This window comes from Onychomys torridus, chromosome 10 (genome assembly GCF_903995425.1).
Source record: "Onychomys torridus chromosome 10, mOncTor1.1, whole genome shotgun sequence".
In the NCBI taxonomy this organism is placed as follows: Eukaryota; Metazoa; Chordata; class Mammalia; order Rodentia; family Cricetidae; genus Onychomys; species Onychomys torridus.
Window position 1 is genome coordinate 76054713 of NC_050452.1, and position 24704 is coordinate 76079416.

Sequence of the window (24704 nt, forward strand, 5' to 3'; positions counted from 1 at the left end):
TTGCAATTTAAAAATAAAACACTTTCCCAGAGCTCTTGCATTTTTTTTCCCTCAAAGATTCCAAGCCTCCTGTGACGCAGTGATGACCAGACGCTTCTAACTTACCCCAATGAACACACAACCATTTGCTCTGTCTTTCCCTGATAGTTTGCATGGCCCTTGCTTTTCTGAAATGGAAGCGAATACATTTTCTCCTCAGGGTTTAGGGACTAAGTAATGGGCACCCTGGATTTTCACAGTGGAAAGAATCTCCCAGGACCTCCTTCAGGACACTGCCAAATTACTACATGTAATTTGAAGCCATGAAGTGCTGCTGTCCCAGCACTCCCTTTGTTCCATCCCCCCCCCCCCATTCTGTTTCCTTCCAGTGTTGCTCAGCCTATCTTTGACTCTGTGAGAGCAAGTGGGTGCAGCCCCAAGAGGGAGGGGGCTTCCCTTTCTTGCTTGCTCTTCCTCACCCCACCCCACCCCTGCACTTCCTGTGCCCTTGCTCTGCCTTCCTGGTTTCAGTTCTGGATGATAACTGGCAATGCAGGGAGATCATTGTAATTGACTCCCCCATTTCAGGTTTCCTTTGATTTTCAGTCTCAGAAGTGTTTGCTCTTTAATCTTGTTTATTTCATGTTGAACAGTTCGTTTGAATAGCCAGCACTTTTTGCATTACAAAAGTCTGTGTTTATGGAAGAGGACAAGACTTCCAGCTTAGAAACTGCTCCTTTGATGGGATTCAATGACCGAGCCTGCATATTCCAAAACATTCATTCTCCAACAGGCATTTCTGCTTCTGGAAACTTATTCATATTTATAAACAAGCATAAATGCCTTTTATAAAAGTGATTTTCTTTTGGGGTGCTAGCCGCTAGCTTTTCTTCCTTTCCTTTTCCTGATATGGTACATAAAAGAATGAAAATGATATTGATTTACATATCTCCCCTATTAACACAGCCTAGGATAATTTTCAATACAAATCACTTAGATTCCAGCAGATGAATGCAAATTAGATCTTTTAAATCAGAAGTGAGAGAAAGCATTGAATTATAATTGCAAAGTAATATAATCAGACGCCAGTAGCTTCAGATGACTTTGTTGGTTCTGCTGTGCAGCAGAAAGGGCTGGGCATTCCATGTGAGCCCTGTTTCTAACTCAAGGCCCACCTGGTCATGGTCTGGCCTCTCCTCAGTCAGTGAAGCACAGACAATGATTCTATGGTGTGAGTGGCCTTGGTGTTTTACTTATGTATTGATCTATTTCTGTGTTCTTGCTTATATTCATTTCATTTCTGTTTTCAGTTGACATGTGGTCGGTAGGGTGCATCATGGGAGAAATGGTCAAAGGTGCAGTGCTATTTCCGGGCACTGATCGTATCCTTCCTAGCGGCCACTGGTCTCTGTGCACCCTTTTCAATTTATGTCTTTTGTTTCCAATGCAAGACCGCTGAAGATCTCCATTCACAGCCCTCAGAGAATTTCCATGAGATCAAATGTCAAGTATTTGCAAGCTAGCTTCATGTTAGAATAACCTCGACTCCCAGACAGACCTTCCATGGATGGGAGAGTGGGAGACATGAAAGGTTCAGCCTTGCATTGAAAGCTCCGCCTTACTTCAGTTCTTCCGTACTCACTCTGTTTTATTATTTTGCTTTTAGAGAATCAAAGATGGAGACATATATATGTAGCGAGATAATAAATGACCAAGTCAGTGTTCACACTGAAGCTTTACAGTTTTGTATGATAAGAAATACTCATTTAGCGCGGCGATCCAAAGTTCGCCCACAAGTATGATTTGTCTAACACAGGTCCAGAGAACATGTCTGCACATCTCCTTTTCACCCTCATCAACCTCTCTTCAAACATGCTGGATTATTCACTTCACTTACAGGAGAGGAATCTCTCTAAACCTGCCCTTCTTTTCTGAGACCATTAGCCAGCAGTTCTTAAAACTTCCTTGACTAACAGTGACTAGATAAAACACCTGGAGAAGTCATTTAAATCACTCAGAGAAGTAAAAGTAATCTCTCCGAAGTAGCAACTGATTCGAGGAGTCCAGAGGTCCGGGCCCGACATACTGCCGAACACCACCTAGAAACAGCTCACCCCCTGAAGAAACGAAATGCCCACTGTGTTTGGTCACATTTGATGTTGATCTGTCTTCATCTTTCTAAGGGGAAAAACTGAACTCAGGTGTTCATGATTTAAAAGCAGTTTTTAGTCGCTAAATTATGGGCTAATGTCTAATTAGTCTGATTTAATAATATCATGTGATTATCCACTCTAAGTTTTTAATACCCTACCATCTCCATAGATAACATAATGTGTGTGTGTGTATTTCATATACAGTTCCATACAAATATGTAGAGTATAACCTTATAACTGCATACATATTTTCCTTAAGTTTAAAAGGAACAATTCAGAAATTCACTAGGTGGTAGAGAGTGATCAAAGAAAGACAGAAACACATACTTTTAGCCCCCACACACAGGCATGTAGGAGCACCTATACATGCACATGTGTGCACACTCATACACATTCACACACATCTAGACTGCATATGCAGCACACAAAACACCACAAATAAACAAAAAAGGTGAACGTTTTACTTCTACTTTTGCTAAAATGTTTTTCCTCTAGTCTTAAACTATGACATCCTGACTTTAAAAATATTTCTGTTTTTATTGCTATTTTGTTTCTACTAATATACTTTATTAAATGGTGTCTATAAATTTACTTATTAGCGCTGATGCTAATTCTGCTTTGAAGATATGTTGGCTTGATCAAAACAAAAGTACTCCATATTTCTAAAAAGAAACAAAAACTAGGATTTTTTTTTTCATTCCCTACGAATCAGCTACTTTTTTCTTAACATTTGGGAACAAATTTGAATTAGTCTGTATGCTCTTTGCTCTTCCAGAAATTCATTAGAACTGAATTACTGCAGATTAAAGCAATGTTTGCCTCCTGAAGATTAGACAAACAGTTTCCATTGCTGATTGTAGCATACTGCAAGATTCCCCAGCAGAGTTACTGAACACAGCCCAGCATTATTACAATCATTTCTTGGGAGAAACTATTTCGGCATCACTGTTTAATCTGAAAGTCAAAACCCCTAGTGAACAATTCTTAAGGCCACTGGAATGTCACAAGGTCATACCATACAGACCATATGTGAGGCTTGGATATTGAATCTTTTTGCAGGGTATCTCAGAGACACACATGTAAATTTCTTGGGGGAACCAATTAACTGTGGTTCATTAATGATATCAAGCCTATTGGTTTAGTTTAAGTTAGTCTTTTAAATGTAAATTATAACCACTGACTATCATAGAGTTAGCTTTTAAAGTGCAAGATGTACTACTTAACTTAATAAGTATTTGTTATCAAAAGGAACTTATTTAAAGAGAAAAAATTACACTGAAAACTATTAAAGAGAGGCTTTAAAATGGAGCCAGAGATGATGAATCTGTAAAAAATACAGCCTGTTCAATACATTATAAAGCCATGTTGCTTTAAAAGTCAATAAACACATCTATTTGAAAGTGTTCTCAAGATAAATGATTTCTAGAAGCCCTTACATATCAGCCATGCACATCATTTTGATATAGTTAAATAGCAAACAGAATTTTAATAAAACTTTCATGTTCTTTATATGACAAAAAATACAACATATTGTTTTTAGTGGGAAATTTAGAAATTAGCCAAATAATTCTTAAAGTTGCAAATATTTCATGAGTAGTTTTAAAAATATATACATTAAACGCATCTCATTCCATCATGTTTTTATCTCTGCACAGATTGATAAGAATTTAGTTTCAGCAGTGGGACAGAAGACTCAGAGGTAAAGAGCACTAGCTGCTCTTGCAGGGAGCTTTGGTTCCATTCCCAGCACCACAACTGTCCATAACTTCAGTCCCAGGGAAACCAGGAGGGTGTTTTTCTTTCATAATTCTTAATTATTTTATTTTTGAGATTATAATATAATTACATCATTTCCCCTTTTAATTTCCTTTCTTCAAACTCTCCCATATAACCCTCTGTGCTCTTGTTCAATTGCATGACCTTTATTTCATTAATTGTTGTTACACACACACATACACACACACACACACACACACACACACACACACACACACACACACACCCCTAAATACATACATACAACCTGCAGTTGTCTGTATAATATTATTTACATGTAAGTTTTCAGGGCTTAACATTTGATATTAATTTGATACAATTGGTATGCTGGGCTGGAAGTTGGGGATTGCTTTCCTCTTTAAATTTAAATATAAAAAGCTTTGCCAATGCCTCACTTGACGTGTACTTTTCCACAGGGTTGAATGTAGTCCAGGCTGGCCTTGAACTCATTGTTCAGTCCAAAATCCATGTGGACATCTGATTCTACTGTTTCCACTTCCCAAGGGCTCAGATCACAGGTATGCCCCAAGGTGCCTGGTTTATATGGTGCTTGGGGTTGACCCAGGGCCTGTGTATGCTAGGCAAGCTCTGCCTCTTGAGCTATTCTGTTTTCTTGACCTCACAGAAATTTGGTTGCCCCTTCTCAACCACCCAGTGTACATAGTTATACCCAGAAATTAATATGCCCTTCCAGAAATGTGTCCTAGGATGGAGTACAGTGTCCTGAAGTCCATCTTATAAAGAGTCGATAATGGTGAAACTATTTGCAATAGTGTGTCACTAGTGTGAAAGGGCCTTTGAGCTTTCTCCTCTCTAAAATATAGATGTCAAACCTTTTGTCATCTTTCAAAATGCAATCACATGCAAGTAAGACAGATCATTGTTTGTGAAGCCAAAACACTGCCCCAGGAAGAAGCTGCCCTTTACATCAGAGAGTGAATACTGCCAAAGGAAGTTAAGGACAGTCTTCTAAAGAGCCTGTGTAGACAAGGAGTCCAGGAGGTTACCATTCAATAGCTTACAAAGTGTTGCTTCTGCAGCATATACTAATACATGTTTAGAAAACATAATTCTTGTCTACTTTTGATTTGTAAAGATAGACTACAATAATAGACTTAGAAGAATAACCAGTTCTTGTGAAAACCACATGCATCACGTGTCCAATAGTAGGCCCTGGAGGCCCATCCTCACTGAGTCACTGAATCAAGTTCAAGACTATATGCTCTTGCTTATCATACTTCCTCCTGTGTCCACTCTTAAGGAACACACTGTTAATGAATCGTACTTTAAACATTTCTTCATGTTTTGTGTTATCAGAAACTGACAGATATTTTTGAGACAAAAAAGAACATTTACAAATGAAAAATAACCAACTAAAAACTTTGTTCTCCCCCAATAGAGCCTTGCACACACCCCTGAACTGCATTCCTAGCTCCAAACTAAAATCTTTTCAAAGGAATAAAACAACTCAAACACAACCAACAATAGAGAGAACTCTCTTAAGTGTGTGTGTGTGTTTCTACCCTGATCTTACAAATGGCCTCAAGTGTAAAAGTGCTTTTAAGACCTAATTTTATTGTGATTACTAAGACAAGCTGGGGTCACTGTGTGTGTGTGGGAGATGCCTGTGCTGTTCTCAGCTGACCTCATGGGAAATGCAGCACTCAGTTCTCTTTCTCCTCTGTATCAGTCTTTCCTCCACAGGAGCTCAGTAGTCTTGGCTATCATATCCCCATTTTAAATACAGTAAAGTGTGAAAGAGAGAAAGATTGGGACTTTTCCTTTCCCTGACTTCTTTCCAGAGAACTGGCCTGTTAAGTGTGCTATGGTATGGAGTGATCTCTTCTAGAAGTAGAACCTGTTATTTTCTGTATAGCCAAATCTTCTCTCCTCTGGATGTAGTAACTCATTGGAGAGAGTTAATATATTCTGGATTAGTATTTCTCTAAATGAAGTCCCAGGACTGCCTGGATAGCAGTTATCACCAGTGTTTCTTCTGTGATAATCACTGCACACCTAAGAACGTAGAATCCTATAGTTAAGTGGTGTGTGTTGGGGTTTCAGGGAGGTTTTGTAACTTTTCTGAATTACGAATATTTGAGTTTGTGAACATGGTTTCATATCATGATACTGAATACACAGCAATGTGCTCATTTCACTTCCCTTGGAGACCTTACCAATTTACATTCTATCCTACAGAGCAGAACTAAAGCCATAGAGCCATACTCAACATCATGCCTACATAGCGGCTAGATAAAAGGACATCTTCTGGAACTCTTAAGTATAGATATTGCACATGGCAATGCTGTCTTTAGGAGCAGAGCAAAGAATTGAGAGAGAAATGTTGATGGTCTTGAAGTTGCAAATGTAGTAGTCTGTGGCATCTTCACACTGATGATTGAGTAGTAGGCCTAAGATAGTGAGTCATTAGGCATGCCAATATTGTCTCTAGAAATGTCATGTTTAGGAAGAGAATAACCAAAGACAGAAGAAAACAAAATAAAAGAATAATTCAAACTGCATGATAGGACAAAACCCCTAGAGAGCTCTTTAACTGTCTTCTAAAGGTAGAAATGGCAGAGCATAAATTTCATTCATAATTATAATCCAAATACCCAGAAAACAGAAGGTATTTTCCATCAGTACATTCATCAGGGAATGTGTCTCAGAAAGTTCTCCAACCAGGGACACTAAGTAGCGCTTAGAGTCTGAGTTCTCAGCCTGACAGAAAAGCTTGCAGCCTATGGCTCCAGCGGCTCATCCTTCCTTCCTTATGAGTACTTCGCTCCATTCTCCTAGGATGGTACCACTCAAGGAAGTCTTTCGTAATGATCAATCTCCTTTGCCAAGTATCTCATCTACTCCCAAGAGCATAGGATTTGCAATGCCACTCTATTTAATCTGCAGTGAATTTAGAATTAGATGAGGAAATTTGCTGTCATAATTTTAATTAAGTGTCATTTTCCTGTTAAGATCGAAGGTCTTAGAATTTATCTCAGGGTGACATTTTCTGAAATCATAGATCTGAAATATAAAAGTCCATATGTTTACTGCTCTTTTCATAACTGCACAGAACTGGTTTATAGAATTTGCTTCATTGTCCTATACAGCATGAAAATGCTCGAATGTGGCACTTTCATAAAAATAATATTAGCAATTAATTTCCAAAGAATGCATCATATGATGTCAGCGTCTAACTAATACCAGTAAATTCTTATATATTTAAAAGTACAAATTGTGGTGGTAATCTGACCATTTTCTTTAAAATTTCATCTTATTTTCATTCAAAATATGTATGATAATTTTAGTGGAAAAGTGTTGATATGAAAGACTAAGACAAGCCCATTGGAGATGCTCTCTGAGACATATGGACCTGGAAAATCACATCATGAACTTCAGACCGAAGCAAGTCAGTTCCTTCTACCACATTAGCTCCAGATTGCCTGTTTTCTTCATGAACACTGACTTGAACATGAGCAAAACAAATCATTTTTAATCGAGACAGCCAGACATTTGTAGGAGGAAAGGGCTTGAAAGGAGTGTGCTAAGAGAAAGACACTCTTTCTTAAAGAGGTTTGTACCAAGTATTTGCTGCAAGACCATTTAACGATTTCACTGACATAGTTTTAATAGATCCGGTGTCTCTGCATCCTGAATGATGCTTCTTCTCAGAGCACTCTCAGGTAGGAAAGGTCACCCAAAGACTGTTAGAAACTCAAATTACTTTTTGAATTCCAGGACGTGTCACTCTCCTAACATTTTTACCAAAAATACCAGTGGTGCTTTAGGGCTGCTTCTTTGGATGCTTTTAGTTATGAGCAGGGTGTGGCCACCCCATCTTAGAATCCCAGCACTTACCGGGAGGAGGTAGGAAGGAAATTGGGGCTTGAAAGCCACACTACAAGTCTGAAGCTGAACTGAGCTGCAAAAACAAAAAACAAACAAAAAATAAGAACAACTTCAAAAACAACAACAACAGAAAAAACAAAACCAAAGATACATAATTCTGTGTTGAAGGTTTTTATTGACTACTTTCATGACTCTAGTTAATGAAACTAGAATTAAATAATAGGTTGACAATATTTTGACAAACTTGTTAAATGCCTTCTTTGTAGAAAATCTAGAAACTTCTTTGCCTCTTTTAAGCATAGTTTTAAACCTTACCCTTTAGAATTCAAAGCAAGTTTGAGTAATGAGTCAATGATAGCTTGATTGGGCATATTAACCCAATTGCATTAGAGAGAAGGTCTTTTTTTATGTTTACAGTGACAACTGAGCTTTAGACACCATAAACATATTTCTAAGTATTGATATCTATCTATCTATCTATCTATCTATCTATCTATCTATCTATCTATCTATCTATCCTATCTACTCATATGTTATCTACAGCCATAGACTTGAGTTTTTGCATGAGAGTGACTACCCAATACTATATAGTGAATTTATTTATTTCTAATAATTCTGATTCCCTTCTATAATCTCAGGTCCACAATGACATCAGTGAAAGTTTCACTGACTCTTGGTTTGTTCTTGCCATTGTCATGATAGGGAATGTGTATCCACTTTTCCCATCTGCATTTCATTTCCAGACAGTCCATGACAATTTATATTTTTTATTATAATAACTAAGTTTTATTCATCAAGGTTGCAAGGGAGGTAGAAATTTGCAATGAACTTGTGTTTATCTTTGTTTGACTGCGGGTCTACCATTTGCATTTTATATTTATGTTAAATATGATTTCTTTTGTCTTATATCAGGACAGTCAGCCTTTTTGATCTAACTCTTGAATAGTTAAGAGGAAAGGCTTTACAAACCTTAATTAGTTAGGATTATGTTAGAGTTTTTGAAGTACCTTGTGTTACTTTACTAGGAGGCAATTGACAGTGAAGGATGGAGCTGTAGAAGAATAAAAGGGGCAGGAGCTGGAATTAAGGCAAATCTGTAAGACTCACTCCTGTTTGAAATCAGCAACCTGTAAACAGTGACTATGACAATAGAGTGACTGCAGTAGACAGTGATGTGATGGAGTGACTACAGTAGACAGTGATGTGATAGAGTGACTGCAGTAGACAGTAATGTGATAGATAGAGTGACTGCAGTAGATAGTGATGTGATAGATAGAGTGACTGCAGTAGACAGTGATGTGATAGAGTGACTGCAGTAGACAGTGATGTGATAGAGTGATTGCAGTAGACAGTGATGTGATGGAGTGACTGAAGTAGACAGTGATGTGATAGAGTGACTACAGTAGACAGTGATGTGATAGAGTGACTACAGTAGACAGTGATGTGATAGATAGAGTGACTGCAGTAGACAGTGATGTGATAGAGTGACTACAGTAGACAGTGATGTGATAGATAGAGTGACTGCAGTAGACAGTGATGTGATAGAGTGACTGCAGTAGACAGTGATGTGATAGAGTGACTGCAGTAGACAGTGATGTGATAGAGTGACTGCAGTAGACAGTGATGTGATAGAGTGACTGCAGTAGACAGTGATGTGATAGAGTGACTGCAGTAGACAGTGATGTGATAGTGACTGCAGTAGACAGTGACTGTGATACAGTGACTGCAGTAGACAGTGATGTGATACAGTGACTGCAGTAGACAGTGATGTGATAGAGTGACTACAGTAGACAGTGACTGTGATACAGTGACTGCAGTAGACAGTGATGTGATACAGTGACTGCAGTAGACAGTGATGTGATAGAGTGACTACAGTAGACAGTGATGTGATAGTGACTGCAGTAGACAGTGATGTGATAGAGTGACTACAGTAGACAGTGACTGTGATACAGTGACTGCAGTAGACAGTGATGTGATAGAGTGACTGCAGTAGACAGTGATGTGATACAGTGACTGCAGTAGATAGTGATGTGATAGAGTGACTGCAGTAGACAGTGATGTGATACAGTGACTACAGTAGACAGTGACTGTGATACAGTGACTGCAGTAGACAGTGATGTGATAGAGTGACTGCAGTAGACAGTGATGTGATAGAGTGACTGCAGTAGACAGTGACTGTGATACAGTGACTGCAGTAGACAGTGATGTGATACAGTGACTGCAGTAGACAGTGATGTGATAGAGTGACTACAGTAGACAGTGATGTGATAGTGACTGCAGTAGACAGTGATGTGATAGAGTGACTACAGTAGACAGTGACTGTGATACAGTGACTGCAGTAGACAGTGATGTGATAGAGTGACTGCAGTAGACAGTGATGTGATACAGTGACTGCAGTAGATAGTGATGTGATAGAGTGACTGCAGTAGACAGTGATGTGATAGAGTGACTACAGTAGACAGTGACTGTGATACAGTGACTGCAGTAGACAGTGATGTGATAGATAGACTGCGGTAGACAGTGATGTGATAGAGTGACTGCAGTAGATAGTGGTTATGGGTGACACACAATTACTGCATATTTTAAACAGCCTTCCAGAAAAAATGTTAATGTCACAAATAGTAAATTTTGAAAAGACAGAAATTTGAGCAGTTTACAAATGTATATATGCATCAAAAGTTTGCAATGTATTCCACCTATATACATAGCCAAACCAAATTAGTGGGATGACCCCAAACTTGATGATGATTATAAGTAGAAAACATTAAATGTCAATGAAATTTTCCCATTTTCAGAAAAGGAATACAAACATCTTAAAGACAATTTAAGGAAAATATAAATAAATATTATTTAAAGTATTTATGTGCTTGCTGTTCTAAAAATAAAAATGATTGATGTAACTTTAAGATAAAATCCTATGATGAAGTGAGATAATTTTAACTCTAAATCACATGATTATTAAAATTTTATTTCATTAAGATTTCTTTCTTGCATTATTTGAGATCATTTAGTTCTTATAATCATGAGAGAACTTCCTATCATGTATCCTTGTATATTTTACCCTAAAACACATGATTATGTAAATGTTACTATGTCCTCTTATATTTAAATAATACTTTTATTTTTGTAAACCAAAGACTACTACATAATCCTGTTGTTGTTCAATAATAATAGTTCTTTAAAAGCACACAAGTTTAAAATTTGACTTATAATTCCAAAATAGTTCACAGGCAGGCTGTCAACTTTGGTTTCACCCTTTTGTTCTGTGTTGCATCATAAATTTCCAGCCATACTGATGGGACTCAGCCCCCAGTGACAGGTGACAGAAAGGTGAGAGCGCCTGGTCTGCACCTCTTTTTCCCTTAACTGTTTCCTCCCCAGATATTGACCAGTGGAACAAAGTTATCGAGCAGCTAGGAACTCCATGTCCAGAATTCATGAAGAAATTGCAGCCTACAGTCAGAAACTATGTTGAGAATCGGCCCAAGTATGCTGGACTCACCTTCCCCAAGCTTTTTCCAGATTCCCTTTTCCCAGCGGACTCCGAGCACAATAAACTCAAAGGTGAGCACTGGGCACAGCCTGTCAGCCACTGTGATGTGTGCAATGAAAAGGCACCTGAGAGGTCTTCCCTTGACTCGCACTGGTGCAAGAAGAGGTGTTCCTGGCAACAGTCTTTCTTGGTTAACTGTTTTATCAGGGTTATTTGGAATCTGGAAACCACTATTTGAAATGTAAATTTAAAAGTCCACTGTACTATACTTTGAAAACATATCTTCAATCCATGTTTAGTTCCTAGAAAATATTTTTAACACAGATTTTCATTTGTAAAGTTTTATAGACATAGGTGCTTTAGTTCATTATATTTTATGGAGTGTCTTACCATCATTTCTCAATTATAGGGTACTAAATTAGGTGTTACCTACACATTTTTTTTTCTGTTCAACTCTGGTCCCTTCTGCCTGGATCCAGATTCAGTTTAATTGACTTAATACTTTGTTAAGAATTTTCAACAGCATCTGATTAATAACTGTTAAACATAATAAAACGTTGAATTAAAATATTTATCATCAAAAAAGCAATGTAGGTTCATGCTTGTGAGGGTGTACCCCAAGTGTGCAGAACAGTCAATTATTTATAGGCTTAATTTAAATAACCAAGATAAATATCAATGAGGCAGAGAAATTAAAATGCAATGCTTTGTTTGGGATCTAGTCATCACGTCCAAATTTATTGATAAGAGATTTAAGACAGTCCACATCATAGTGCAACATAGTCTCTGAGTGACATTCCCAAAGCCATGAACACTTCCTAGACAGAGAGGGAAATGCCTAAAAGATATCTTAGCATGAATGCCTTTTTAATGTTAGTCATGATAGTAGGTTCTAGTGCTGTGAAGAGACACCATGACAACTCCTATAAAAGAGAAGCATTAAATTGGGGCTGCCTAACAGTTTTAGAGGTTCATGGCAGAGAGCATGGCAGCATGTAGACAGACATGGTGCTGGAGCAATAGGCAAGAGTTCTACATCTTGATCCACAGACAGCAGGAAGGGAAAAGGCTATGGGGCTTGTCTTGGCCTTTTCAAACATTCAAAGCCCACTCCCACTTCTTCCAACAAAACCACACCTCCTAATGCTTCTTAAGTAGTGCCACTTCCTGATGAGTAAGCATTCAAATATTTGGGCCCATAGGGAACGTTCTTATCCAAACCACCACAGTAGACAAAAATAGTCCTGTGAAGACACTGATAGTGTAACGATGTGGAGATAGTGAAACCCTCACTGAGCTATCTAATGGTAGTGGAAATGCCTGCAGACCAACTGTTGGAAGACATTGCTTGACAAACTGTTGGAAGACATTGCTGGGTGGTTTCTTTCTCTAAGCAGCTTTCTCTAAGCTGGACAATATGGAAACTCCCTTCCTCCTTCCCCAGCAAAGCTTCCTGCTTTCTAGCTGCCTTCATCTAGAAGATGTCTCTAGGTCCAGGATGCCTGACTTATCTCAAGGGTGACCCTTGACAGTTACCTGCAAACACTCTTCCCCTGATGACCTACATGGTAATGAGGCAAGTGTTCTAGTCATTCTGATAGGATCCTACTGCCACATACAAAGCTTTGTGACTAAAGCCTGCCACTTAATACGAATTAAGGCTTGTCCTCTGGCTCCCCGGTCCTATGTATTCCTTATACTCTGGAATAAAGTTGAGATGGTTCACCAAAGTCTGTCTCCTGGAGGGCGGGCTGCTCCATTTGTCCTCATGAGCCAAGTGTCAAGCTTTCTCTTGCCATTACTGCCTCTTGCCCTCTCAACGTGGTGGCCTATAAGCCAAGAGGGAAAGAGGACCCCTCCACAGCAAACTGTTAACAACAGCATGCTTTGTGATATAAAGCCAACTCTCTAGAGTTTAGTTATATTATTTTCTGTGAATTATTAGCTATTTAATATAGCTGTGACTCTAATACAAGACTGACACACTAAAGAAGTATTACAATATGCAAATGATGAACAGACAATTTGTTCTGACTCTGGGAAAACAGCATCTTTGTCTGAAAGTTGAAAGCCATGGCACTGAAAACATTTCTCTGTGTACTGCATATGGTACTGACAATGGCTTCTAGTAGACAATCTAGTGTTGGCAAAGGTCATTCCTTTCTTAACAAGGAGCCATCCTATCCCGTGCCCTTTCTAAGAACAAAAATACAGATGGTCTTGCGAGCAGATTCTGGGTGCAGGGTACATGAATCTGAGGATGAAATCAGCTATAGAGCAAAAGGATCTTTTAACAAAGGAAATTAACAGCTTTGTTAGGTTGTTAGAACATTGGTCATAAAATCATCTTAAAATTTGTTTTACAATGTAAGTCTTTGTGCACTTCTGGTATTCTTGTGAGCTTCAAAGTTGTGTTTGTAAAGAATGTTGTCAATTAAGAATATTGTATTTATCAGAAAAAATGCCACAGACATAAAATATCCTTTAATGAATTAACTTCCATATTAATATAAAACATTATAAAACACAAGAAAATAGTCACAGATACATAGGTAAGAATAGTTTCCTACATCTTAGCTGTTGTATTAGCAAAATTAAGTGAAAGTGAATGTCACACAGTTGAATCATATCCAAAAGTGGGTAGTGGGAGAAAAAAGCCACCAGCAATCACAGAGATGGTCTGTGAGAATGGTTGACATTCCCCAACTTTTATTTATGTTATTGCTAAATTCTTTTTTTTTTTCCAGAGCTGAGGACTGAACCCAGGGCCTTGTGCTTGCTAGGCAAGCACTCTACCACTGAGCTAAATTCCCAACCCCTATTGCTAAATTCTTAGCCCAGTTACTTTAATAAGAACATTTAATAACAATTAATGTTGTCCATATTTAAAAAAAACACTTAATGGAAAAAAATCTTCTTTAAACATTTTACATGTAAATATTTTATCGTACTACAAATAAACTTGTGAATCTTTTACAGTATGTATCTGATATTTTTAAAAGGAGAATAAAAACACTGAAGCTCTCAATTTGTGAATATAGAAACAGGCCTCTGATCCTACATTTTCCTCTACATTATCATATTTTAGTTCCAATTTTTGATATCAGTTACTCTTAGGCACTCTTAGTAATTAGAAATATTTAAAACTGCTAAGCCAATTGAGGTTTTTACTCTCTTGAATTGGAAGTTTTACTATATATTTGCAACACACTGAGTAATTTTACTATTAAAACTTTGAGACCATTTGAGTAATAATACTGGTTTAAGATATTATTAAGGTAGTATTAAGATGTTACTTAGTCTTATTAAGAAACCACTTCATGTAAAAATTTCACATGCTGTGGAGACTAAAAATTAATATGGCTTCAGGGTTGGGTCTTCAGGTCAGGTGATGAAGGGCTTGTCTGCAAGCACATGGACCTGAGTTTGATTCCCAGAACCCATGTAATAAAAAATGAGGCATGTGCATATACTTGTCACCCCAGTGAAAATGGTGATGAGGAGGTAGAGGCAGTAAGTCAGACTGGCCTAACAGAGAGTTCCAGGCTTGTCTCAAAAGAAAGAAATACAAGAGGTTCATAGTGCTTAAAGAGCAACAACCAAGGTTGTGCCTTGACTTTCACACATGTGCACCATCACACACTGATGAGACTGCACACACAGGGACATGGCTGAACACAAATATCAATGTGCAAATAGTGTTATTGAACAAATATGCTGGCTGATTGTCACCACATGTTTTTCACCCTGCCCCAGCCATGCAATTCACCACACCGCCTTGTACATAATATGGAGATTTCTATTACCGTCAGCCATGGCATGGGACTTCCTTTAGCCACTAGCCACTTGATTCCATCAAATCATGATTCCACCCTTTTAAATGCCTCATGAATACTACAAAAAAATTCAGTAATTAAGTGAAGTCATTTTTATCCCATTCACTCTTCAGGTTGTTTCAACGGAGCTAAGAAATCTGAACAACCTTGGTTCTCAAGTCAGTTTGAACTCTACTGACTCTGCTGATCCCACTTTGCATCAGAGAACATAAAGCACAATGATTCACTCCCTATATCCACCCCTGTATCTGAACTGTGCATTTCTGCAGATGCACTATACACTTGCATTTCCCATGCCCCTTATCCCAGCCCCCACGCATCCTTATAGATTACCCATGAAAGTTTCTTTACTTATTCAAACTTCATAGCCAATAAATTCTACTTATAATTCTGAGTGAATAATTATATTAGAATATTCACACCATAGAGCTCTCAAAATGATACCTTAGGCTTTGAGACAAAAAAAAAAAAAAAAAAAAAAAAAAAAGTTAGGAGCTGCATTTCCTTTACAGGGAGTTTCGTGGTGACCTGCTTTTTGAGTTCCCCAGATGATAAACGCCCTTGCCAAAATGAAAATCTTAGGAATTGTTGTTCTTATTTGTCATTTCAGCCAGCCAAGCCAGGGATTTATTGTCAAAGATGTTAGTGATCGACCCAGCTAAGAGGATATCTGTGGATGATGCCTTACAGCATCCCTACATCAACGTTTGGTATGACCCAGCTGAAGTGGAGGCGGTAAGACCTAAGACCTCGGCCCAAACCACCCACAGCAAGTGGAGAAAACAGAGTAAAGCTCACACCAAATGAGCACGCACAGGCCTTCTATAATTCCCTCCTCAAAGACCATTACCTGATCCCCTGACGGTTATTTTCTTCAACATGTATTTTAAGTTCATTTCTTTCTGAGTCTTCCTGTGAACAGGGATGAGTTCAAAATATCTTTTTTTTTTTTTTTAAATTCACACTTAGGTTTTCTCCAGTGTGTTTAACTGTCAGTTTCTCTGGATGCAAACAGGAAGAACACACATTGGTGCGGAGGCTGCCTGGCTTCTGTTTCCTTTATGGTACATCAGCATTGATATCATGCGGTGCTTAAGAACAGTTCAGTTAGGAAGCTTTTCCTAGGACACTAGTGACTTTGCAACTATGTGAACAAGACATAAGAAAGTAGATATTTCTAACAGTCCTTACTTTTTGGTTGACTGTAAATAACACAATATGTTATGTTCCTGGTCTTAGACTACATAAGGTTTATAAATCTTAGAAACTCGACTCTTTAAAAATATTTCCATCCACTTATTACCTTCTCTGTGAATTCATTCTTACATCTTTACCCCTGTCTCTCTGTGGGGAGTTACTCCCTGTGTGGGAGCTATTGATCTCCTGATGGGAATTTTCTTTCTGTACAATTTGTAACTGTGTCTATCACCAATATTGCCTCTTTCTGAAAATGACAACATATCCTTAAAGTATTTGAACACTGATGCTGATGTACATCATCAATGCAACACATCTACCTTTGCAGTTGAATTTGCTCTGAATCATCTAGCAATCTCTGTGTCTTAAGGCAGTCTTGCTGAAAGACAGACATGTTTTGCTTAAGTCTCCTCTGTGCTCTGTGAGTGTTTGCTGGAGTCACTGTGCTCAGTTCAAGACTACCCTGTCAGCAGAGTTTCTTGTCCTGCAAGCCCACTCCCAAATAACCACACAGAGATTTATTATTAATCATAAATGGTTGGCCATAGCTTAAGCTTGTCACTAATAGTTCTTATAACTTAAAGTAACCCATATTTCTTGTCTACTCTTTGCTGCCTGGCTTGGTATCTTTTCTCAGTTCAGCAGGTTCATCTCCTGCTTCTCCATATCCTCCAGACTCTTCTTTGTGCTCTCTTTTTAATCTGCCAGTCCCGTCTAACCTCTACCTGTCCAGCTATTGGCCAGTCAGCTTCTTTATTAAACCAATCACAGCAACATATCTTCACACAAGGTAAAGGAATATTCCACACTACTCTCTCCTTATTTCTTTCTGTGTGTGGGAAGCAAGTATTTAGTGTTAAAAAGTTTCCAGGAAACTCTAACCCTGACTCTCCCAGCAGCAAAAAGGGAGATTTATTATCTTTCGTGATGTTTTCCTAAATTTTGTTCCCCTGAGCAGCTTTACCATGATGTTCATGTCTCAATTTGTTTCAGATTTATTTTAGTAATTTGGTTTGATTCTTACAAAATACAATCCTTCCAATGAAATACCTTTGAGTTTCTAGTGTTCTTAAAACTAGTCTATATCCTTAAGACTCAAATATAGACTCTCTCCTAGTCTTTTATACTTCATAAAAACTTTTAAAGATATTAATGGAGTGGAAGGAAGTAAAGAAAAAAGAGAAATGAATACATAAATAAATATATTTAAAATTAGATAATATGGACTTTTTATGATAAAACAGAAGAAAATGCTTCAGGTGTCTGTGTAAAATTATCAGCTAAAAATAAATTATTTGACATTGCTAATCATTTATTTTGAAAGTTCCAAACCTGTGGTGTGTTTATTTTTCCTTATAACTGATTTCATGTGCTTAATCTGTTTTTAATGGAATGTGGCCTCTAGTTTAATTAGAGTCATAAAGTCTGCATTTGTAATTCACTTGTAATTATGTTGCCTATAAAAAAAGACAGTTACTTAGACTCTACAGCAGAACATTATAATAATATCAATGAATTTTTAAGTTTATTTCAACATTGCATCCTTTGTAGGATAAAAAAAAAAATATACCTAGATCTTTTCTCAATATAGTCATCATAGGGCATAGATAGAAATGAAAAGAGACGTACAGATTTTAAGGATTCAGTATAGCCTGAGGATTCAGTAAAGGAACCAGCTGAGACAGAGAAGAACAAGCAAGTGTTTGACACCCAAACCGAGGTCACTGGCTGCAGAACTGTAAAAGTGTCTTCCATCTACAAATGTTGCAGTGAATGCTGACCCCAGGGCAAGAGCAGTTTATTACTCTCCCAAGTATATTACAGAGGTCACCACCAGTGAGAAACAAATCCTAAGAGTCCTGGAAGAACGCCCGCCATGCTGTCTGCATTGCACACAGACTATTATTACACTAAGATGGGACCACACATTTAAAATAAAGTGGCAATTCTTTACAGATCTGTATCAACAAAGTGACATGTCTTATGCTACGAATGGAAGACTATTTGCAAGACAAATGCAGATGCCTCTTTATAAGCCAAAAGAAACAGAAATATCAAATAGAATTTCAGTGGATAGGAATTGTGAAGGAGTGCCAAGCTCAAATGGCTTCCAAGTGCCACACATGGCTTTAGGGAAAGAAAGATATTCAAAGGTGAGAAGAAGGAAAATAGGATTCGCTTTGGGGACATGCAGGCAAGGCAAATTCAACACAAGATGAAAGAGAGTGGGAGGGGAAGACGTCATTGCTGGGAAGCACAGACAAGAAAACAGCAAAACCTGCATGAAAGGAATGAACAACTGTTGGAGGACACAATGGTTCTGAAAAAACAGAAAGGAACAGAACAACATTAAACATACTAGAACACTAGACAGGATACAAGCTATCTCACATTTCTGATAATTTCCCAATGCAAAAATCGAAAAGGAAAATAATAATAGTATTTTGTCACCAAGTAAATATTAAGCACATTCATATGAGGTTGTCAGTTATAAATTTTTCATGCCAAGCTCAATAACGCACCTGTCTAGTACAGCAGCTCAGTTTGAAGTAGCAGCTGTGTGGGTTACTGTTTCTCAAATAATGTTCAGAGCAACAGACAAAAGCTCATGTCCAACACAGAGCTGAAAGACCATACTTACATCAATGTATGGCTGGTGTTTGGTGTCTTTTGAAGGTTTATTTTTATATTATGTGTGTGAGCATTGTGCTTGCATGTTTGTCTGTGGCTCATGTGTGTGCAGCACCCCTGGAAGCCAGAAGGAGGCACTGGACCACCTTGAACTGGAGATAGATGGTTTTGAGCCATCATATGGGTGCTAGGTACTGTACCCTGGTGCTCTACAAGAGCACCAAGTGTTGTTACCCTCTGAGTCATTTCTCCAGCCTTGGTTTTTTTGTTTGTTTGTTTTTGACGGTGTTCTAAATCTCTTCTGTATCCATTAAGAGACAAAGACACACAAATTACATATTGATGTACAAAGTGCATGCTTTTCCATTGCCCTCATGATCTGGGAAATATTTCAGGCCAAAATTCCTGCATTGCCCTTTGCTAGTGGCCTCAGCTTTCCTTTGTCCTTGGCTTAGTCTTCTTTGTTAGTGAAGTTTCTTTCGGTATCTGCCTCTATGAGAGGGCTCTGAGAACTGTAACGTGCTCCTATAGAAAAGATCTTTCTTGGTGCACTGGTTGCCATCACTGTTTCTGTGATAACATTTGTATACAATACTTTGCTGTCATTTGGTATTAGGAACAGATATCAAGTATAAAAGACCTGCTGGGCAAGAAATTGCAGAAATATTCTACAGTTTGGGGATGATTATAAAAAATGGTGGAGTTTTCAGACACACTTAAGGTGTTGGTCCTTTTGTTGTTCCTGTTGATATACGCCTACACTTACATCACCTAGTGTAAGAGCCAAGGTCTATTGTTTTAAACTAACAGAAAGAAAATTATATAGTCTATATATGTCCATCATAACTCTAAGGAATTCAGGGCTGTTGCAGACTCTTTGGGCAATGTCACATGCCCTTATATCTTGCTAAAGGGACATCACCTGATTCTTGAGCTTATCTACCCTGTTGGGCAGAGTGGAAGCTTTTATGTTGCACCCCTGTGCATAGAACCTTTGAGCACCTGGATCATCTATAAGCTGAGGAAAAGCTGGTGAACTAAGTCTCAGGACACTCAAGAAGCTGATCCATGTGCTTAAAGGTGGGGGAGTAAAGATAAATATGGAGGAATAGAAGAAATATGTTTTGTCACCATTGACATCAGAACTCAAGGTCATAGTGAGGCCAGTTAACCTGTGTGGGTTCAGAAGACATTTCTTGATTCCTGATTCTCAAGTGTTGAAAACAAAGGATCCTGACCTGATGCTAGAAGCACTTGGGTTGGCTTGTGTTGGTCAGGCTTTAAGCCAGCAGTGACAAGTCACTGTGCTGAGGGTGCTGCTGTGTCCGAGAGCCCCTGGGACAGTCATGATGGCTACAGTGTTACTCTGGAAATCTGAGCATAAGGGTAGGTTGAGCCAGATAGGTATCTTGGAATTGTGTTCTCCAGTTTATGATCCCAAGGTACTTGAGAACCCAGAAGAGTGGCATAGGCCAGACAGGAACGTATGTGTGGCAGCATCTTGGGACTTCCAAAGAAAGATAGGTGAAAAGGCATAAGGAGATGGAGCTATATCTACAATGTAGATGAATGTGGAAACTAGGCCTTTTCATGACATCCTTGGGAAGACTCAGGGGGAAGGAAGACTGCTGGGGGAATATAGTCAAAACTGAGTGTCTTCACTGGGGTTTTTATTGCTGTAAAGAGACACCATGACCACAACAACTCTTATAAAGAAATCATTTAATTGGGGTAGCTCACTTAGAGATTCAGAGGTTCAGTCCATTATTGTTATGATGGGGAACATGACAGCCTGTAGGCAGACATGGTGCTGGAGTAGCTGAGAGTCCTACATTTTGCAGGCAACAGGAAATTAACCGACTGTTACACTGAGGGGAGCTTGAGAAAAAGACACCTCAAAGCCCACCTCCACAGTGGCACACTTTTTCCAACAAGGCCATTAGAGTTACCACTAAAATCCACACGACAGAGTCTATACTAGGTTGTTTTGAGATTTCCTTTGCCAATGGAGTTAATCCAAATCTCTTCACTTTAGCCTCAGGAAGACTCTTCAGACAAGGGCAAAAGACAGCACTTTCTCCACCAAAATATCACAAAAATGATCTCTAGGCAACATACTTAAGGGTTCTCCTCTGAAACCTCTTGAGTGAGGCCCCCTATAGTTCAAATAACTCATCACCACTGTCTTCCATGTTATTGATAGTACAGCCCATTAAGAGGTGCTTAAAGGATTCCACTGCTGTCCAAACCCAGAGTACCAAAGTCCAAATTTCTCCAAACAAACACAAGGTCAGGCCTATCACAACAATACCCCAGTCTCTGGTACCAACTTCTGTCTTTATTAGGGTTTTTATTGCTGTAAAGAGACACCATGACCTTGGCAACACTTATAAAGAAATTATTTAATTGGAGTGGCTTGTTTATAGTTTCAGAGGTTCCATCCATTATCATCATTATGGGGAACCTGGCAGAGTGCTGGCAGATGTGGTGCTAGAGTGCTGAGGGCCCTACATCTTTCAGGCAAAGGGAGGTTGACTGACTATCACTAAGGGAAGCTTGAGCAGTGACACACTTTTTTCAACAAGGCCACACTTCCTAATAGTATCACTCCCTTTCTGGCGGTTTGGGGGCATTTTCTTTAAAACCACCACAATGAGCTTGCTTATTCTTTTCCAAAACTAAAGACTAGTTTGGAAACTGAAGTTGGCATGGGTGAAAAAGTAACTTACCTGTGCTACTCACACTGGGTCAAACAACCTTTGGCATGCATGTCTATGGGGTATTGTCTTCTTTGTTGATCAATATAGGAGGGCCCAGCCCACTGTGGGTAGTAACTATTCCTTGGATAGTAGTCCACCAGTACAAGAAAGCCAGTTAAGCACGAACCTGGGGAATAAACCAGCAAGCAGCATCCTTGAAGTTCATGTTTTAGTTCTTGCCCTGACTTCCTTCAGTAATAGACTGTAACCTGCAAGCTGAAATAAACCCTTCCCTCCCCTAAATGATTTTTGGTCACAATGCTTGTCATAGCAACAAAATGAAACAAAAATGGAGACTAAGGGATCATTTAAAGAGTAATTCTGTGCTATAGGTAAGAAAATACCAACATTTAGGAGCAGCTATAAAGACATAAGACAAAGTATGATACAATAAATGGACTAGAGTTAGACATGGGATTAGAAAGGATAAAAGAATTAAGCAGAAGATCAGGAACAGAGTGGGAGAAGAATGAAAGAGATAATGATAAATGAAGACACCATGGGAATAGGAAGAAGCAGAGTGCTAGAGAGGTTCCCAGAAATCCACAAGGATACCTCCACTGTAGACTACTGGCAATGGTCGAGAGAGTGCCTGAGCTGACCTGCTCTGGTCATCAGATGGCTGAACACCCTGGCTGTCATGATAGAACTCTCATCCAGTGACTGATGGAAGCGGATGCAGAGATCCATGGCTGAGCCCCGAGCAAGAGATATTGAGACCATGATTGGAAAAATCACAGGGACAAATAGCCAAACTAGTGGAAACACATGAACTGTGAACCAATAGCTGAGGAGCCCCCATGGAACTGGACCAGGGCCTCTGGATAAGTGAGGCAGTTGTTTAGCTTGAACTGTTTGGGAGGCCCCCAGGCAGTGAGACCGGGATCTGTCCTTGGTGCATGAGCCGGTTTTTTGGAACCTAGTGCCTATGCTGAGACACTTTGCTCAATCTTAGTGCAGGGAAGAGGGGATTGGATCTGCCTCAACTGAATGTACCAGGCTCTTCTGACTCCCCAGAGGAGACTTTGCCTTGGAGGAGGTGGGAATGGAGGGTGCGTTGGGGGAGAAGGCTGGAAGGCGGGGTGGGAGGAGGGAGGACAGGGTAATCCATGGTTGATATATAAAATAAATAGAAAAAAATCTCTTAATAAAAAGAAAAAAAAAAGACTTAAGCAGAGTCTGTGACCAAAAGACTTAGTGCACCAGAGTTAGTCAGAAATGGATGCAGCTATACCAATTAAGTAATGTAGAAGAGGTCATGAACACCAGTTGGGCAGTCAGGAGTGGCACACCCTGCTGGAGAGGCATTTAACTCTGAAGAACACTAAACAGCAGTCAAGCAAGGATGGTGTCAGAGTATAAGTCACAAGCAGGTGCCCTTGGAGCAACCGGGAGATTAGCAAAGATATGAATGTACCCCTAACCCAAGATCAAAGAGATGGTTTGCTGGAGACCAGGGGTACTGGCTGTCCAATGGGATCGAGGGTCAATCACACAGTGGTACTGGCTGTCCAATGGGAGCCAGGGTCAATTACACAGGGGTACTGGCTGTCCAATGGAGTCCAGGGTCAATCACACAGGGGTACTGGCTGTCCAATGGGGACATAGAGGAGCATCCACTTGCTTCTAGAGAGAAAAGTCAGGAGAAATACCCTGAGTTATCCACACTCTCTCCTGACTGAGACAGTTCTCCGTGACTGACAGATGAGCCTCAGATGTGCAGCTAGGAAAGGTTAGCCTCTGAGCCACAGAGCAGATCCAGGCAGGAAAGGGCAGCATCTGTGGGTCACCATGCCCACAGCCTGTGCATACCTAGTAATTTCTTTATTCACAACTCAGAAATCCCTGAGTAGAAGATAAGTGACCAAACAACTAGACATATCTTTTGAAGGAGAAGATAGCTGAAAGTTAGAAACACACCCAAGGACCTTGCCGGAAAGGTGGGGTAAGGGATATTTCTAGTGAGTATCCAATTTCCTCAAGTATCTTGTGGTTTCCGGTCATGGATGTTGACTTGATAGCCATGGTATCAAGAATGATGTCAAGAGTGTCGACTCAATAGCAGAAGAACATGTTCCTTTGGGGGGTCCTACTGAATTGCTGTACCTTCTTCCCCTTGTATGTTGATGTCTCCCACTTGCTGTACAGGGCTCATGGGGAGCAATGTTGGACATGGGTGCATGGGGAGTGAAGGACTCTACTGTTTTGTGTTAGGCTGCTCATCACTTCTGCAGCTTGGCTGCTCAGAAGATAAAAAGATATGGTCCTTCCTTCATCTCACTCCCCTCTTGTTGTTAGTTCTTCCTCGTCTTTCCTTCGCTTCTTAACCTTTTCCTTTTCCATTAACTTCTGCATAGTGATTCACACGGGCCTTGGGAATTCTTCAGTAGCTTAAGTCTTTGTACACTGGTTCTGCAAAGATGAACTGAGTTCAAAAGTCGCGTCTCTTTGTATCATGAACTATGGTGATTCAGTAGTGACTTTAAAAACGAAGAACAAACCAGGCCTGATGACATATGGCTGTAATTCCAGCACTTGAGAGGCTGAGGCAGGAAGATTGCACAGAACTGGAGGCTAACCTAGGTTACCTAGCAAGTACCCAGCCAAGGAGGGCTACTTAATAAGTCCTGACTCACAAAACAAAATGCATGAGAAGAACAGGACTGTTCTGGGTAGGTTTCTGCTCAGTTAATAACTAATCGAAATTTTTATTGCATTGTAATATTCCATAACATGTTATCTGCTGAAGACAGCCTTACAGATGCAGGTTATCTGTCTTGCTTATTACTTCCATAGTGCATGATTCCTGAATGAGCAAAGGACCTATAATCACTGCCCCTCACAACTGTCAATCATCTGTTCAGTGAAAATCCTCTAACCCTCAACCAGATATGTACCAGTCACTGCATTATGACAAGCCTGCTGTACTAATCTCTAGCTGTGACTCCTAAAACAGATGTTTGACTCTGGATATAAAACAGCAACCTGACCGAATTTTAGCAGCTGAAGTGTATATGTAATTGCTACATAG

The 24704-nt window shown here is 39.3% G+C and overlaps 1 protein-coding gene across 5 annotated transcripts in view; it reads left to right on the forward strand.

Moving 5' to 3' along the window:
• Positions 1-24704, forward strand: part of Mapk10 (mitogen-activated protein kinase 10) — a 282756-nt gene that overhangs the window by 216941 nt on the left and 41111 nt on the right. For 3 of the 5 annotated variants that reach the window (XM_036200298.1, XM_036200295.1, XM_036200297.1), the window contains 2 exons: positions 11139-11321; positions 15697-15821. In XM_036200298.1, the coding sequence (XP_036056191.1) occupies positions 11139-11321; positions 15697-15821 (308 nt within the window). Of the gene's footprint in view, positions 1-1289; positions 1362-1955; positions 1982-11138; positions 11322-15696; positions 15822-24704 lie in introns of those variants that run through there. The other 2 variants (XM_036200296.1, XM_036200299.1) reach the window with 2 other exon arrangements.